The sequence below is a fragment of the Thunnus maccoyii genome, chromosome 6 (assembly GCF_910596095.1).
Source record: "Thunnus maccoyii chromosome 6, fThuMac1.1, whole genome shotgun sequence".
Lineage (NCBI taxonomy): Eukaryota > Metazoa > Chordata > Actinopteri > Scombriformes > Scombridae > Thunnus > Thunnus maccoyii.
Genome location: NC_056538.1, coordinates 4,768,589 through 4,786,541, shown reverse-complemented (window position 1 = coordinate 4,786,541; position 17,953 = coordinate 4,768,589). Strand labels below are relative to the sequence as shown.

Genomic DNA, 17,953 nt, shown 5'->3' with positions numbered 1-17,953 from the left:
AATCAGTCCAACTCTAAAGCTGTCAAATGAACACATACACTGACCAAATGCCTGTAATTAACACCACTTCCAGTCTGACCAGGCCTCAGAATTTTTTGTTTTCTCATAACAGTTACATAACTCTTTTAATGCAACGTCTTGCTGAAAACTGTTTTAGCTGAGAATGATGTTCACATAATAAGAACCAGAATTTAGCAGGAAAAGCTGTTTTGGTACTTGTAAAATTACAGTTTGTTTGGCACTATTGCTCCCACATCTGGTAAATCAACATGAAAGTGCCTCTGAGCTTATCTGGAAATCAGTAATGTTTGTTGTTTCCTCTGACTTCCTTCATCACACGCACTAATGAACTGTTCTAGAAATGACGATCTCTGAGGAAAACTTCAGAAAGATAACCCAAACAAGAGGGCCAAGTGATGGCAATATTTTTCAGCCTTTTTGTCCTCAAAGTCTCTGTCTTTTCCATGTCAGCAAGCCCCAGATGGATCAGTATTAGGTCAAAGACTAATTTGAGAAGGTTTTGTTCTCCAATCTGCATACATTTTTGGATTTGATATAATTTAACACTGTGGTTCCATCTGTTCTGTAAGTGGAGGGATATTGTTAGAATGAGTGCAAACTATGATCTGAATTGTCTTTCTCACACAGTGTGCACAGTATTGGTGATGTTGTCGTCACTTATTATTTAGTGAAATAAAGTTATTTCTGATATCAGTTCAAAACAGCTTTCAAACTTGTATGCAAATGTTCATTTACTGTGCAGCAATGTCCTGTTGTGAAAGTGTTGTTGTTTAAACCGATGTACTACTTAACAACTTCCTGCATCTTCGTCAGTCAAACACTCTGTAGAGATAATGCACTTCCTCTTTCACATCCTTTTTACTTGTGTCTGCAGTATTTACATGTGATGGTGTTAAGCTGCATTTATCTGAGCTCACATGCAGTGTTTGAGCCAGGAACATCTGAGAGGGGGTAAAATGCGCCCCTTAGTATGTTTAGGGGGTAACTAGGTTTGTTTTCATTTACATTAAACAAGTGAGAAATTTCAGGAAATTGTACAATCATATGGACAACATATGACCTTTTGTTTCACCTGGGCTGAACCTTATAACTGATTTTAGTCGCTGTCTTACTTTAACTTCATAGAAGAAAAGAAATTAATCTGCACGTACAAAATCAGGCCAATTCACTGTTGCTCACATTTAGCGACACTAGCTAAATTACTGATACTTAGAATAACATTTTCAGAACAGAAAACCACCCCTGGTTTCTCAGCAGTTTCAGGTCAACCTCTGTGTCTTATTGGATCACATGAGTAATTGGGAATGAGCATTGCTCATTAGTTTTGACCACATTAGCCACTGGGAATTATTAAGACAGCACTGTGTTGTTTTGACTTCATTAGCCCAGTGCTTAACACCACCTACTTGCTTTGCACACTGTATTGCACCATACTATACACATCATGCATCTGCATCAACAGATGACAACACATTTATGTAGTGTATAGAGCTATCATTTTTAGTCGTAACAAATTGTAAACAAATTGTAAACATGTCTCTTTTCTCAGGTGTCTTCCCACAGGCCCTGAAAACTGCAGTTTAAGCCACTCTTAAAAAAGAACAATCTAGACACCTCACTAACAATTATAGGACTATATAATTGAAAAAGCTGTTTTTCAACAGCTGAACAACTTCTTGGCAGTAAACAACTGTTTTGATGTTCTCCAGTCAGGATTTCAACCACATCACAGCACTGACACCGCTCTTGTTAAGGCCTTCAATGGCATCCACTTACACAAAGAGAGTGGCAGAATTTCAGTCAGTATTACTGGATCTCACTGCTGCATTCGACACAGTCGACCTAAACATATTACTAGACTGACTGGAAAGCTGGGTGGGACTTTCTGGCACGGTACTAAATTGGTTTGAGCCCTACTTAAAGGACAGGGACTACTTTGTGTCTATAGGTAATTACACATCTGAGCAGACAAAAATGACCAGTGGAGTTCCCCAAGGCTCCATTCTGGGTCCTCTTCTGTTCAACATCTAAATGCTTCAACTGGCTCAGATTATGGAAAACAACAAAATATGTTAGCATAATTATGCAGACGACACACAAATTTACATAACCATATCACCAGGGGGCTATGGTCCAATACAAGCACTGAGTAAGTGCATTGGACAAATCAACGATTGGATGCGCCAGAATTTTCTTCAGTTAAACAAAGCCAACACTGAAGTAATTGTCTTTGGAGCCAAGGAAGAACAATTAAAAGTCAGCACTCAGCTTCAATCGGTTATGTTAAAAAAAAAACACAAACCAAGCCAGAAATCTTGGTGTAGTCATGGACTCAGACCTAAATTTCAACAGCCATATTAAGACAATTACAAGGTTAGCCTACTATCACTTGTATAATATATCAAGGATTAAAGGACTCATGTCTCAGCAGGATTTGGAAAAACTTGTCCATGCATTTATCTTCAGCAGAATTGACCACTGTAACGCTGTCTTCACAGGTCTCCCTAAAAAATCAACCAGACAGCTGCAGTTGATTTAGAACACTGCTGCTTGAGTCCTTACTAAGATTTAGAGAATGGATCACATCAGTCCAGTCCTGAGGTCTTTACACTGGCTTCTTGTCTGTCAAAGAACTGATTTTAAAATACCACTGTTGGTTTATAAAGCACTGAATGGTTCAGGGCCAAAGTACATTTCTGATCTGCTGCTATGTTATGAACCACCCAGACCTCTCAGTTTGTGTGGGACAGGTCTGCTTTGCCGCTGCCTTTTATTAAATCAAATTATTATTTGCAAATAGCAGAACAGATGGCAACAAAACTACAGTAGTTTCATTTGTTCATGTCAATGTATATTTGTAGCATTGTAGCGTAGCATTCCATTTAAATTTATAATGTAGAAAAATAGCATGTCCGCTGACATACAGTTGAGTGGAAGCGAAATGTAAGAAGTATGCTAATAGGCGCTCACATAGTAGTGAGCGCTAATGTAATTCCCTGCTCTCCCTTCTGATTTGAACTACAACAGGGAGCATTGACTTAGTATGATGAACCATATGATATCAATTATCAGATCAGACAAATCCTTCACAGCTGATCACTCTTTACAATCAACTGTTGTTAACACACAGCAGCTACAGGCTGCCGTCAGCCCACACCGAAGCTGACGTGACGCGGAGGAAAGTAAATCTGTCCAAGGCAGCTTGTGAAACAAGAGAGGAGATGAGATCCAAATCATATTCACCATCTGCACTGCTGTCTGTTTGTCTGCTGCCTAACTGAGGCTTCCACAACACAAACACTGGAGACTAACAATGACAAACATACAGCGATCCACTTTACCGCCAGCCAAATACTGATCTAATGTCTGTTATACTCAGCACATTATGCTGAGGTGGGAAACTGGCTACAATACATTGGTTCACTACGTATTACAGTGCAGGCTTACAAACAGGTCTTAAAAATGTATGCAGGTGCACTTTAGGAGCGAAATGGCGACTTTCGGTTGCCAAATTAAATGTCTGTGTACTGGTGCTTGGTACTGTTTTACTAAAGACTTTTATGTGGGAAATTATATTGATCCATTGAACCATGGGGAAACTGCAGAGGGGCTGACCAAACAAAGTGAACGAACAAAAAATAAAACAATTCTTTTTAATTTTGTCCTAATCCTACAACCTTTACTTTCAAGCTTTATTATTTTGCAAAGCAGTATGTTGGGCTTTATTCATACTGCTCTAAGTACTGTAGCATTCATTCTCTTATTTTATTCAGGCTTTGACAAGTATAAAAAGGCCTCACTTGACCAAACTGCTTCTGTCAATAACAGCGAATGCTGTTCAGCTGTGCTAACTATTCTCAAAGATAGGGAAGTTTTTTAGTTTCAAAAGCTTGGTTTCAAAAACTAAACAGAGTGACTAAATAATGTAATCAGTTGACTTAAGATGTTTAAATATGTGTGAATAGGTCAAGTTAGGGTCGGGGACATATTTCAAATGCAGAACCACATTATAACAAGTTTGTCATGTCAATAAAACATACAGAGACCTAATTTTTATACATTTTTACTTCATAAAGAGGAACTTAAATAGGGGATTAGCCTAAAAACTGGAGGCAAGGGGAAACAGCTAGCCAGATTCTCTTCATATTTCAAAAATATGCCTATCAAACACCTCTGAAGTTCACTAATTAACATGTTGCATCTTGTTTGTTTAATCCATACACAAACAAAATCAGAACATCTTATAGTTTTAGAGGTTTTGTGCAGCATTTTTGGCAATACATGGGTTGCTAGATGCATTCGGTGAGCACAGTTACAGTTTTACATTTCTGTTTGTGAAACGGATTAAACAAGAGATATACAGTGTGTTAAGAGGTGAGCTTTAGAGGTGTTGGTGGGTGTATTTTTTGTGTTAGGACAGAGCCAGGCTAGCTGCCAGTCTTTATACTAAGCTAGGCTTAGTATAAAGCAAATATGCCATTTCCCCAAATATTGAACTATTACTTTACACTATAGGACTTAGTAACTTTCACCGTACAATATTTTGATTTGGGGCTGCAACTAATCATTTTTTCATGATGGATAAATCTAATCTAATCTCAGTCTTAACTACCTTAATCTTAGTCTTTTATTATTTCTTAGTCACCTACTAATCCAAGTCTCAAAAATGTCAAATGTAATCATTTTTATATGCCAGAAAACAACTGCAGGCAATAAATAAATAAAACAAATGCAGGCCAAAAATAACACAATAGTGAGACACTTCACCAGACTACATTTATTTAAGGTAAGATCAGTAGTATCTGAGATTTAACTTCCACTTTTTCCTTCCATCACTTCCAAACTTCAATGAAAATGTTAAAGTGTTAAGAATGCTGTTGAGCATTCAGCTGCCCCTCCCCCAGCTCGCTTACCCTTGTGGTGGTGGCGAACATGTATTTGTCTCTGAGCTGAAAGCTGTCCACCTGCTCCAGGATCACTCTGCGGTTCAGTTCACTCTGGAAGAAGTCGGTGCTGCTGAGTATAGTGGAGACACCCTGAGGCTCATGTCTCTGGACCAGCACTGTGGTGGGGGGGTCATAGGGTTCCACGCCCCTGGAGGAAATGAGAGGTGATGGAGGGTGGATTAGAGAGAAAGAGTTCAAGGTGGATGAAGAAGTGAGAGCAGGTGAGGAAAGACACACAAAGATGGGAGAACAAGAGATCAATTTGTTAGCCAATTATTCCTGCAATGATATACATACAGTATTGCACAGTACTGAAATTCTATTACTTTCTACCAAAACTGTATTTTTAGAGGTCACTTAATGGAGTCCCATAAATTATTATTCAGTCATCCAATATATCATCCAATAAATGGCCCAGCATTTTATGTGCATGTTAGACAGGATGTCTCATCACTAAAATGCTTCTCTGTAGCTGTCTCAATTCACTATAAATAATGTTATCCACTCTCATTGATGTCTTTTTTATTGAGGTTATGGCTGGGCAATACTTCAACATTGTTTTATATTGACTTTTAGAGGAATCATGTGACGATATGATCATATCATGCAATTGTTTTAACAAAATTCTGTTGTCAAAATTGATGATTCCAAATTGTAATGAAAAACTGACAAATTGCACTGAACATAAATTTGATTATTTTGTTATTTTGCATACATTTGTCATAGAGGCCACAGAGATATTCACGCGTCTTGATAAAATGTGTGGTGCTAGAGGCTTGGTGATGTAGTTGGTGAGCTACTGTAGCTAGCAAGCTAACAGCTGGGAACATGTTAGTTGGACTCCATAGCTGTCCTAGCTTTCTATTTTGTCTATACAGGGTGCATTTTGTTCTCAGGATAACACATACATAAAAAAGTTATTCAAGAGGGTAAATGTTCTTTGTGCTAGGGAATTCGTTAGCTCAGTTTCAAATGGGACAATAAGTTCACACATTTGATTCAAAAGATGTATTTGTACCATCGACTCCCATCTCATAACTGAAAACCATGCCTCTTTTGTGGAGCAGTTAGTATCCTCTGACTGAATAGGTTGAATGCTCAAATTTTCCATCACAAAGGTCAGCACTGTCAAGACAGCTTGCTTTTTGTCAATGGCAGGAATTGTGTCACCAAAGTTCACCGAAATTCACTGGAAAGAACAGATTTTACAACGAAATTCCACCATTTTAAATGCTGGCTTGACCAAGCCTTAAGGTGTTGTTCAGACCGACATTAGCACTGTGAGAAATAAACGCAGCCCCCTTATTCATTTCAAAGGGTCAAATATGTTAGCACAGCTCAGTTCGGAAAAATGCAGGCTTGTACAGCAAAAAGGTTGAACCCTGTTCGACTTCTGCTGCAATGCATTGTGCCGTCAACCCGCGATACACTGCATTAGCCAATCAAACACATGTAAGCACTCTACCACCTACACGGCCTCTTTTGTATTTTTAACACAGTGCCGCTTTTGGTGTAAATGCCTGCTGAGCAGTGGCAGTCCATAGAATAAGCGACATAGGCAACTGCCTAGGGCATCAATGCGTTGCTTTTCTTTCAGTAGATTAAATACCTGCAGCATCTCACAGCAACAGGAATAATATGAGCGTTTCCAAATTAAGAGGACTGCTGTAGTTTTACACTTCACAGACTTCTCAGAGTTGAAGTTTTTACACTGCAGCCTCTCCCCTTTTAATCACTTTAAAAGATCGGTTCACCTAAATGACTAAAAACAAACATATTTTACCCCTTCCTTGTAGTGGTGTCTCTCCATGCAGATACTGTAATTTTGGTTTATTTGTCTAGGTCTTCAGATATCTTTTCAGATTTTTGAGCAATAGAATATCAAACAACAGTATCTTAGTCTCTCCATGCATTGAATGCACAATATGCCAGATTTGAGTAGGTTTCATATGACGGGGGGTGGGGGAAGGGGGTCGGACACCAAATCATCAATGCCTGTCACTGCTGCTAAGGGTCAAAAAGTCCCAATATGGGTCCTTTGAGGCTATCCTGATCTTTCAACCCATCAGTGCCAAAGTGGTTTAAGCCAGCCTATTGACAGAGTGACAGACCAACCGGAGCACTGCACTCTCAGTGGATAAAGTCGGATATGGGCCAGCTGTCTGCATTTTCTGTCACAGCCAGTCAAACACATTTCATGATTATCAGTGCACTGTCACCTCACAGTAACAACGTTTTACAGTTATATAAATCTAATCTCTGTTCCTTCTGTGTGCCGATTGCATGTCCTTTCTGTGTTCTTGTGGGTTTCCAATGGTTGCCCCATTTCCCCCTCAGAAACATGTAGGTGATATGAACTGAAGACTCTGCGATAGTATCCAGTCTATCCTAGAACATAGTTTTCCTTCAGAGAACTTAACTCAACATCTTCATAGGTGTCAGTCTGAAAAACATGTAGTGAATTTTGCCTTGGGAGACTGCTGCACCACCTAAAATAACAGAATTATTCTGGCTTTCACTGAGCTGTTTCAAAGGCTTTTTGACTCAGACAAAGAATCCTTATCATTTTTTCCCCCTATAAAAATGGCCAAATTTCAACATAATAAATGTCAGCACAAAACACAGACCATCAGCATGTTCAAACTGAAAATATCTGTCTGTGTGTCAACCTTGAAAAAAAGCGTGGTCAAACTATTTGTGGCCATAAGTGGACAGCAAAGGGTGTTCAGAAACCGTGGCACGGAGAGTCAGCTGGAATGAATGAAGGAGGTTGACTGCGTCTTATCGTCTGCCTTCCAAATCAGTGTGTTTTCCTCCGGAGTCTCGAGAGCTAAACAGAGAGAGCAGTGTCTCGGCTGGACTCTGCCTCTGTGGCATTCTTTCAAAGGTCCCTGTTCAACTGATGGACACTGTCTGGGATGAGAGTGCATGGAGAGTCAGGCTCTGTCCCCTTTCCTTTGAATTAATTAAACCCTTCTGAACACTTCCTTAACACCCTTCCTCCCCATTTTGGCATTTTCTACCAGTTCTGCTTGTCATTCAGTTAGGGTTTCCCTGAAATCTTTTTGAAGGACAATTCCACCCTTTTTGGATTGAAGATCAGACCAAATGTTTACAATTCCTGATAAATAGTACATGTCAGTATGTCTATCATCCAGTGTTTCCCCTTTAATTGTACAGGCTACCTTGCCAACAAGAACCACCGCCAGGCCAAAAAATATTTTTTTAAATGCCAAAATAACACCAAATATCTATTCATTCGAAAATCAATAGTGTTTGGGAGCCTCTGAGTGGCACTGTTTCGAAACGTGAGTTAACCTCTGTGTTGTTGCCTGGGAAACTCCTGGTAGCGTAACTCCTTTTAAGGAATAGGGCAGTGCGTAAGCGAGTGAGTGGTTAAATGAGAGAGCGAGCGGCAGAAAATTGACGATGAATGTCTGGCAGTAAATGTACAGTACGGACTACAGTGTGTCAGTTAATAAATGGTGCAGTTTCTCAAGACCAAGAAAAGTCTCGTCTGTTGTTTCTCCAACTGCTGGAAAAGTGAGGAGGGTTAGCCCCAAAGTCAGCAACAAATGGTTAGCCTAACCTGACAATGCTAAACAGCCAAAGCAGTCAACCTAGGGAAACACTATCATCATTCAAAAGGTGTTAACTTCTAGTCAACATTGACGGATTTGCTCTTTTCCTTTCTCTTGCAGTGACATTTAGTCCACATGTGCCCTGACTCTTATTCTTCCTGTTCCCTTTGTTTCTCTCAGTGCATTTGAAATCTCTCTTTCTGTAGGATTTGTATCACTGTCTGTAATCCATATGGAAAAAAAGATTGTACACTTCTCATTGTATACACAGAGGATTTTGCCACTCAGTCTGTCTCCTAGCAGTGAGATCACAGAGGATTAGGAGTTGGGTGGGGGACAGACCCATCAGATAGGGGGTTGGTTTTGAATGCATCCAGCAGCAGGCTGAGAGTACAGCTTGAGTCTCTCTGGCTTTCGAGGCCTAGACTGATCTGCAGCACAACAGTAGTGCCTCTTGCTAAAGCCAGAACAAACAGGATTAGATCCAAATTGGGTAGAGTTTAAGACCAATCCTTTTTTGTGCTGCTTTTGTCCTCAGATAATTTGCAGTTTCTCTTGGCAGTGGTGTAGCTTTTACAGACTTTATCATGTCTAACTGGTTAGCCACAAAAAAACATCAATAGTTAAATTAATCAAGAAATCTATGAATCAAGGATGATAAAACTAAAGGCTTAGTTCAGTGATTACAGGTAGCTATGGACAGGATACTTGGTAGATTATGAAGAACATTGAAAGAACACAGCGGGTTTTGTTGCTGGAAGAAGACTCCGAGCCATAAACTGTATTCAGACAAAATTTTATACGTGTTTCAAGGACGCAAGTGGATGCCAGTGCCCTCTGGGTAGCTTGAAATGAAGGGAAGATGTGTCCGCACAAATTAGAACTAAAGCAAAATTTGCCTGAATACTGTCAGTTAATATCTACAGTACCATGGTTTGTTAACATTAGCCCCTACTGGTCCTAACAGACCAAGTAAGGTTGTAGCAGCAATACCCCTGGGTTATGAATTGAGCAAGGATGCTATTTTTGTTTATGAATTCACTTGTATTGTAAGAGGAAGAAGGTGGTATTTCCTTTTTTTTAAAGTTACGCCGTCTTGCTTTAAATGATCATGCTAAGATGAGTTATGTAGTAAGCTAAAGGCATTTATCAACATCATCTACCTCGGTGGTAGGAAATCTTTCTGAATTCTAAAGTTTGGACTGACTGTTGTGTGAAGGCATGGATAAATGTTGGAGATAACTTGGTTGACTTGGTACCCACTTTCACTTAATCTAACAATACAGTTAGATGACAAATGTGAGGAGGGGGTTAATTATGTCTGCTGACATTAATAATTAGCCATAATTCACTAACAAAGGTCTGATGTATAGTAAAAAGCTTCTATCATATTAGTAGAGGCACATATTTTTCCTCCCTGATTATACGAATAAATTAGCTGACCAAGCTTCCTGAATTCATTAAATAGATTGAAGCTAGTTTTCATCAATTAATAATGACATTTGAGAGCATATACTCAAACGTAGAGTCGCAGGAGAGAGTAAGTGTTTAGAAATGAATTCTGCTCTCTAAGTCGCAAATAGACTTTTTATTGGGAGAAAGAATCTGTTTATGGAAAAAAAGGTCATTGAATCAATGGTTTTAGTTTCGTCCTTGCTTCAACTTCAGTTGAATGTTGATTCGTTTTTATTGTTTACAATTCAATTGACATTTAAGTTGCTTTCATCTCTTACACTTCAACCAACAGTTCAACTGCTTTCAGAGCTTCCTCATCAAATTCAATTCCAACTGCTTTCACTGCTAAGACAATGACCAACATTTTAGCTGCTCTCACCTCGTAAGAATTAAGTTCACAGTTCACTTGCTTTCAGTTTTTACTTACAAACTGACAATTCAATGGCCTGCAGGGCTTAAACTTGAAACATATGTCTCAAATTCTTTCACAATTACGCTGATTTAATTTGCTCTCAGCTCTTCACTTCATATGACACCTAAACCCTTTTAATGCCTCAACTTCAACTGTCACTGCAACTGTTTTGAGTGCTTAAACTTTGACCACAACTCCTATACAATATCTCACATGCAAATAATTAACATGCACACTTGCATTTTTTAGTGTAAGGGATCCTTTACTAGTTTGTTCTGTTTTACATTTTGCTACGCATTATTTCCTAAGAATGAGGAAGTGCTGGCTATCAGATATAAACACTGATGTTCTCATATAACAACTACTTCCTGTAGTTACTTTCCACTCTATCAGTTCTCAAATCAGGCAGCCTTCGATTTTGCAATATAGTGAACACGATCTGGGTGAGATGTGTAGGTGGGTGTGTGAAGACACTGTGTCTATTATCTTGTTATCAGTGACAGAAGCCTGTGTTCTGCGCAAAAAGTAATTTAGCTTCACTGTGGAGAAACAGTGAGGGTGACCTGCAGCTCCATGTGATCAGTCTAAAAGGAGCTTCCATCTAGCAACCACACGAACCACAGGAGGAGATGCAGGAGACATTTATTCATCTAATTAATCTCATTTATCAACTAGAAGACATCAGAGAGGTCTGACTGTGTTGTTCGTTGCTGTTTCCTCATTTCCCTCAACCCATGATTTTTATAGTCTCAAGCACTGCCCTGTACACCGACTGCTTTCATTTAAATTTACAGTAAGAGACTCAGACTGCTGAAGCATTTGGCACAGGAAAGGGATATGCAATCACTGATTTCATTGTCTGGCTGTTGACGGTGGTGGTGGAGCTCAGAAGGCTTTAAAAAAAAAAAAAAGGCTACTTTCGGTTAAAGCAGATTATAAATCAACTATTTTGATTCACAGCAGAAAGTAATCTTTTCTCTTGTTCAGAGGCAATGTTACTGATCTATTTATGTTTTAATACAAATGCAACAGAGACTGACTGCAGTGAGTGTGTGTTTTGTAAAAAGTAAATTATTCAAACACAATCAGAGCAATTACCTGCGTCATGAGGACAAACTAGACGCTGTAAGGCCACATAAAAGTGTGCACATTGATACTTCACATGCTTTATAATTAGGACTGCAACTAATGATTATTTTCATTATCGATTAATCTGTTGATTATTTTTCAATTGATCGATTAGTTGTTTGGTCCATAAAATGCCAGAAAATGGTGAAAAATGTCGATCACTGTTTCGCAAAATCCAAGGTGATGTCTTGTTTTATCCACAACAGTTGTTTTTTTTCTTAAAATGATGAATAAATTATGAAAATAATTTTGATGAATTTATATGAATTTAATAGTTGGCACATGATCAATTAGTCGACTAATCATCGATGCTCTACTTATAATAATATAAATACCAGATGATTCAAACTGTATTTTGTCATCTTTCCAAAACCACCATTTATCCTTCCTAAACTCCAGGGGCAGCTTGTCATAAAGAATCATTTGGAGAGATATCTGTAAGTTATCATCCACAAACTGAATACAAGATTCAGTACAGATATCTATCATATCAATAAACACCTTTAGGAGCAAAATCAAGTAGAGAGTAGAGAGTACAAGATGTTAAGAACCATCTCAGTCTTTCATTTATCCTTTACCTGTCGATAAACTTTCTGCCTGGGTAACAAGATGTAGAGTCAACAAGCCAGGGCAAGACACGGGCCAATAAACATTTAATAAACACCTTAAGAGCCCTGATACACCAAGCTGATTTCAAAGAGCAAGTGCTGATGTGTTGCCTCATGTCACCTCCCGCTTTCTGTTGAAAGATGTACCTAAACACACCACAAAGACTATAGGCAAGGGCTGTCTCCCGCCTCCAAAAACTAGCCAACCACTCTCATTACACTGAATCTGATTAAACAGTCTTAGAAAATATTTAAAAAAAAAATGTGCAACTGGCACTGTAAAGTTTTGCTTTTCTTTGTAGTGTGGATGGTGTGCAAAGCGGATTTTTCATGTGTTGCAATTACATACGAACTCAATGTAAAGACACGAATTTGCACCGGACCATGTGAATAGACACAAATTCGCATCCGCGCAAGTTGAAAATGTTTCAAAAACTACAAAAACTTGTGCACATCACAGCGCTTTATGAATGCATTTCATGAATGTACAGAGAGGAGAAGGAGAGAGACTGGGGGGGAAAGAGAGTTCCTGGTGAGTTCTGAGTTCAGTCAGAGGCTGAACTGAACACAAACACACAGACACACACTCCCTCAGACACAGTCAGTGCTTTGCATTACTAGGTAGCTTACAGCTAAGGTACAGCAATGCATTTTGGCTGTTTTGAGGTGAATAAAAAAGTGATCCTGCGGTCAAAGTTGCATGAGTAACATAGCCAAAAATTTGTTGAACACCTGAAGTCTACAAAAATCCCAGTAGCCAACTATCAGATTGGTGTTGTATTGGTAATGATGCTTAAGATAGTTGGTAGACAAGAAGCATCTCTCATTCATGTTCATAGATCACATGGTTGCATGGTTTTTTCCAATTAAACTACAATGATAGAAATTGGAGTTTCACACATGATACTATCTACACCACTGCCTTTGTTGTTTGCCATCTTGCACACTAATGAGAAGTGTGAGTTGCCAGGTTGAACTGGATGCAAGCTATCACTCGAGGGTTTCACCCACTGATGTTCGGCGTTGACATTTATTTCATAAGTAATGCACCAATGAAATATAAACAGCACACAGAGGGGATGGGTTCTCTCTGTGACCCAAATGAATCTGGATTACTTTTGATCTCCTCAGCTGCCAAAACTAAGTCTCTACCCAACCTCTGTGATGCCACCTAAAGACTACAGGAGATGCAAGGTACAGCTTGTATAAATCACAACTTCTTTGTAACTCCTGTCCTCGTTTAATAAATTAATAAGATGTTTCTACTTTTCCTGTTCTCCTGGTATTTAGTCCATTCTTTACACGATCCAGAGAGGGGTTGTGTGCTGGAGATAGATTTTCCCACTGAGCAGAGCATTGATGTTGGTAACTAAACATGTGGCTAAAAATGTTTTCCAAAAGATTGTTTACTGCATCAACCACAGTACTGCTGGCAGTTACAGCAGGCATCGTAGAGCATAAAATATGCATAAGATACACGTTTGAGGGCTGCCATGACATGAACCAACACTCAAATGCATGACCATTTGTTAATCCTCCAAGTCTAGCGAACAGCTTACACACCCATACATACTGACAAAGTGAAAGTAAACATGAACTCCTTCAGCCCTCAGGTCTGGTCCTGTTCACTAACTCAAAAAATGAACCTATTGACTTGCCCTTCCTAAAAGACAAACACAGTCTGTCACCAACGTTAACAGAATCTAGTCAGTGTTGCCTTTACGTGAGATGGGAACGCCCGCAATAACCAAAAAAAGAGAAAGAAAAGGTGTCGAGGAGCTGTTATTATGACATTTAAATTCATGGTTGATGCCACAAAAAATGATGTATTGTCAATGAAAACCCTACAAGTAATCACTCCCTGTCGTATTTAACAATATTAGAGTATGATATTATATTTTATATTGAAATATTAGCATCCATTTCCAGCTCTCATCTTTCTGGAAAACTTCATCGTCTGAACTGCAGCTCAAGACTTGTTTGAAATTTGGCAAGCACATTAATCGGTTATACCTTTGTTTAGTTATGACAAGAGAGAGGAGTGGTTGAGCTTTTGAGAATTTTTGGACGAGGAATTGGTGGAATTATGTCTAATGTGAAGAGAATCAGCTCTGCTTGATTGACTGTGCATGCCAAAAAATGTTTTAATGTGAAACTGTTGTTTGATGTTCTACTCCAAATATTTAGCAGCCACCTCATTCTCATCTCTGATCTTTATGTGATGACAATGAAGCCCTGTGCAATATCTCCTGTTCCCCACATACACCATTGAATGCAGCACAGCATTCAGGACATTTCTTGTTTACAGTATATATTCTCTACAGTGCGTAGTGTACTTGTCATGAGCCGAGATGCTGGTTATCTTACCAAAAGTAGGTCTTCACGTGCTCTTGGATCAACACCCATGTCTCCCCAAAGTCGTCTGATTTCCACAGCTACAGAGGCAGGAGGGGAGAAGAGGGTGTCAAGGAGGGGGATGAAAAGAAGAAGAAGAGGGGGGGATGGTGCACTGTAAAAATGTAGGTCAAGCTCATTCCTTTCGTTTTGGCTCCTGCACATGTGACAAGGAGAACACTGGAGAGCCGTTTAGCAGCTATTGTGCTGGAACTCAAGACAAGGAAACAAAAAAAAGAGCTTTCATGCAAAAAACCCCAAGCTTCTGCTATTGGTTAGCATATGCTGTACATAAAGTACTACATCAGACAACTGCTGAAAATGTTTAACTGGAAGCATTTTTCCTATTTGATCTATGGAAATAAGAATTTGAATAGGGATTAGTATGAAGTATTACAGCATACTTCATGATTTTACATATGTTTATAATAGGACAATTTATGGTTTTGTCAAAAAAAAATCAGAAAATAATTATAAATATTAGTTATAATTTCCCATGTCCGTCAAACAGTCCAAAACCAAAATATATTGAGTTTATTATTATGTTTGACAAAGAAAAGCACAATATCTTCACAACTGAGAAGCTGCAAACAGCAAATTTGGCATTTTTGCTTTTAAAAATGACTAAAACCATTAACGGATCACAAAACTAGTTCTTGATTAATTTTGTGTTGATTGATTAATCAACAACTCATCGTTGCAGATCTTGTTTATAGTTGTACTTGAAGTACTTGTATGTAAAAATATAGTTCTCATGGCAGCTAAAATCATTTTGTACAATAGAGAAGTCTGATGATATGACCACTGGAAGAGAAATCTCTATCTACTGTACAAGAACTGACTAAAAAGCAAAGGCTAGCACAGCTTTTCACAGAGTTTCAAGCTGAATAAATAGATTCAAATCAGGTTTTATGCCAAATATGCCTGCGCCATTCTTGTGGTTTCACACATGAGATCATATCGTAAAACAATGATTGGACTACACACCCTGTGAAGATAACACAGACGTTGCAGGTGGAGCAAGCTTTTACCTGTTTGTTTGGGTGAGAGCTGTCGTAGCCGAGCACCAGGTTGGATCTTCTGCTGTGGAGCAGCAGGTCTGTCGGTTTAAAGGGGAGGGAGAAGCCCTGGACGCTCTTACAGAAGTCGAAGGTGTTCCACAGGTAGTTGTTGGTGGAGTCGACGAAAAGATACTGAGGAAGAAGAAAACACATCATTTAGCAGAAAATATTTGGATGTAAGAAAAGCAATTTTTAAATCATAAATATAAACCTCATTTTACAAATTCTAGGAAAAAATATTTTTGGAAAGGAAATATAGAGTAATATACCATGCATTCCCGAACTCCATTACAAAGTTTGATTATATAATTGTACTGTGCTAATCCCACTTTTCTCACTTCCCTTTGATGTACTACTATGTAACTATATTCCCAATAACCTCTCAATCCTGTGGGAGCAAGGCACAGTATAGCTGCACTGATGAAAAATGGAATCTCATGATACACCATCAGAAGAAATAGCGAAATATAATATCCACTAGGAGCATTTTTATCACCTGTTATCCAGAAATTATGACTGATACTAAATTAAAACTCTCTACTGAGTAGTTATGTAGTCTTTCAAGGGATACTCCTGCAATTTAGTATGACCTTTCCATAGAGTCTGGGGGACTTACAAGAGATAGATTAAGAAAAGAATGGTCAAACTCGATGCAGCAGAGGCAGAAATATTCTGACTTTTCGTCCCAAATATGGGTCAACCTCCACAAACACTGAATCCTACATTTTCCACAAAGCTACCAGTGACATCTTTTTGTTAAACCCTTCCTACCTTGTAATTACTCAAGCGTTTCAAACTCCACACCCCCAGTTTGTAACTTTCTGTAATAAATGTGTAATCACTAAACCCAAGCTGAGATAATCCTGATGATATCACTATGACATCATTGGGTTGCATAGTACTACCCATGACACATCAACTGACCTGGAAGTGTAAAATTGGTGGAGGGATCCTTTAATTCCTTTGAAACTTATGACAATTGTTGTATTGTGTAAATGCTGCATTGGAAACATAAGGGAACATTTGTGTCTCCGCAACAAAATTAGATTTTTTGATGAACCTCTTTAAAACTGAAACGCATTTGGACCCCACTTGTATATCTCAAGTTAGAGCTTTTGTGCTGATTCATTTGAGACACTGTCTGAGTCTAACTCTGTCACAGTGTATGATTATTCCATTAACCGCCATCATTTGCAAAAAAAAAAAACACAAGTAACTGAAGCAAATGTCTGCCAGTGCTTCTATGTGCTTCAGTGATAGCTGAGTGCAGTGTGTTGGAAAGCTGAGGTGCCAGATCACTAATGTACAATGGAGCTTTGCTAATTCAGTCCTACTGGGAACGGAGTCTGTTCAAGTGTTCAGATGAGTGCAGTATACTGAATAATAACAATATACCAAGAAGCAGGAACAAAACCAGGAGCTGAGAGTTAGAAAAGGTTCTATTTCCTCAACTAGAATATCTATTTTTGTATCAGCACTTTGTTAAAATCTGTGCATGTTTGAATAAAAGAGGGCTTGTCTACTTACTTGCTTGGTACACTTTCAAAAATCTCTGATATCATGTCTCAGTATCAGCCAATGCTGATTCAATTAATATATACCAAAAATAGTATTTCTACTGGTCTTTGATTCATTTTACTTTGTCATGATCAGCATATGAACAATACCACATCATGTAATCATAAATGCCTCAGTACACTTAAGACAAATGTTGCAGGTCTGATTGTCTAGCAGTGTCTAAAACACTTGTCTTTAGACATGGTTGGACAACACAATGTACAAACTAGTTCATTTTAAGCATGCCAGACTGTTAATCCTTCGTTATAACATTCAACAATAATGTTTGTCTGCAGCTGCGGAAATGTACAAAATGAAATGTCTCAATTGTTAAAATAAATACAATAAGGTTAGAATCTCATTTTGATATGTGCTGACAACTTACTGATATGACGTTCAAGCAAAATGCTTAACAGCTATAGACACAAACATCACTCTTGGTATCTACAGTATGTGAACACTTTGATGACTAAATTTAAGAAGCAACTGCATCTCATGTCCTACATCAAGCAACCAAGCAAACCCCATCCACTGAGTATCTGGCTTCACCATGATAAGGAATTTAAACAGTTACCTGTGGGATAATGATAACTCACTACATCAAGCACAATTCTCTCATATAAAGGCTACACATCTGGTTAGTTTGGCACAAGCCTCAAAACAAGAACAGGTATCTGAGCACATCTAGTTTCATCTGTATTCAAAGCTTGGCAAACACATTCAGAAAAATAGACTTTAAAAGTTAAAATAGGAAGTAGCAGAAGATGAAAATCTGGAGGAAGAAATAAAC

The 17,953-nt window shown here is 38.6% G+C and overlaps 1 protein-coding gene across 2 annotated transcripts in view; it reads right to left on the bottom strand.

The window, feature by feature from the left end:
- Window positions 1-17,953, bottom strand: part of sorl1 (sortilin-related receptor, L(DLR class) A repeats containing) — a 95,935-nt gene that overhangs the window by 52,049 nt on the left and 25,933 nt on the right. For both annotated transcript variants that reach the window (XM_042413562.1, XM_042413563.1), the window contains exons 4-6: window positions 15,577-15,738; window positions 14,519-14,586; window positions 4,935-5,115 (exon numbers count right to left, since the gene is read on the bottom strand). In XM_042413562.1, the coding sequence (XP_042269496.1) occupies window positions 4,935-5,115; window positions 14,519-14,586; window positions 15,577-15,738 (411 nt within the window). The remainder of the gene's footprint in view (window positions 1-4,934; window positions 5,116-14,518; window positions 14,587-15,576; window positions 15,739-17,953) is intronic.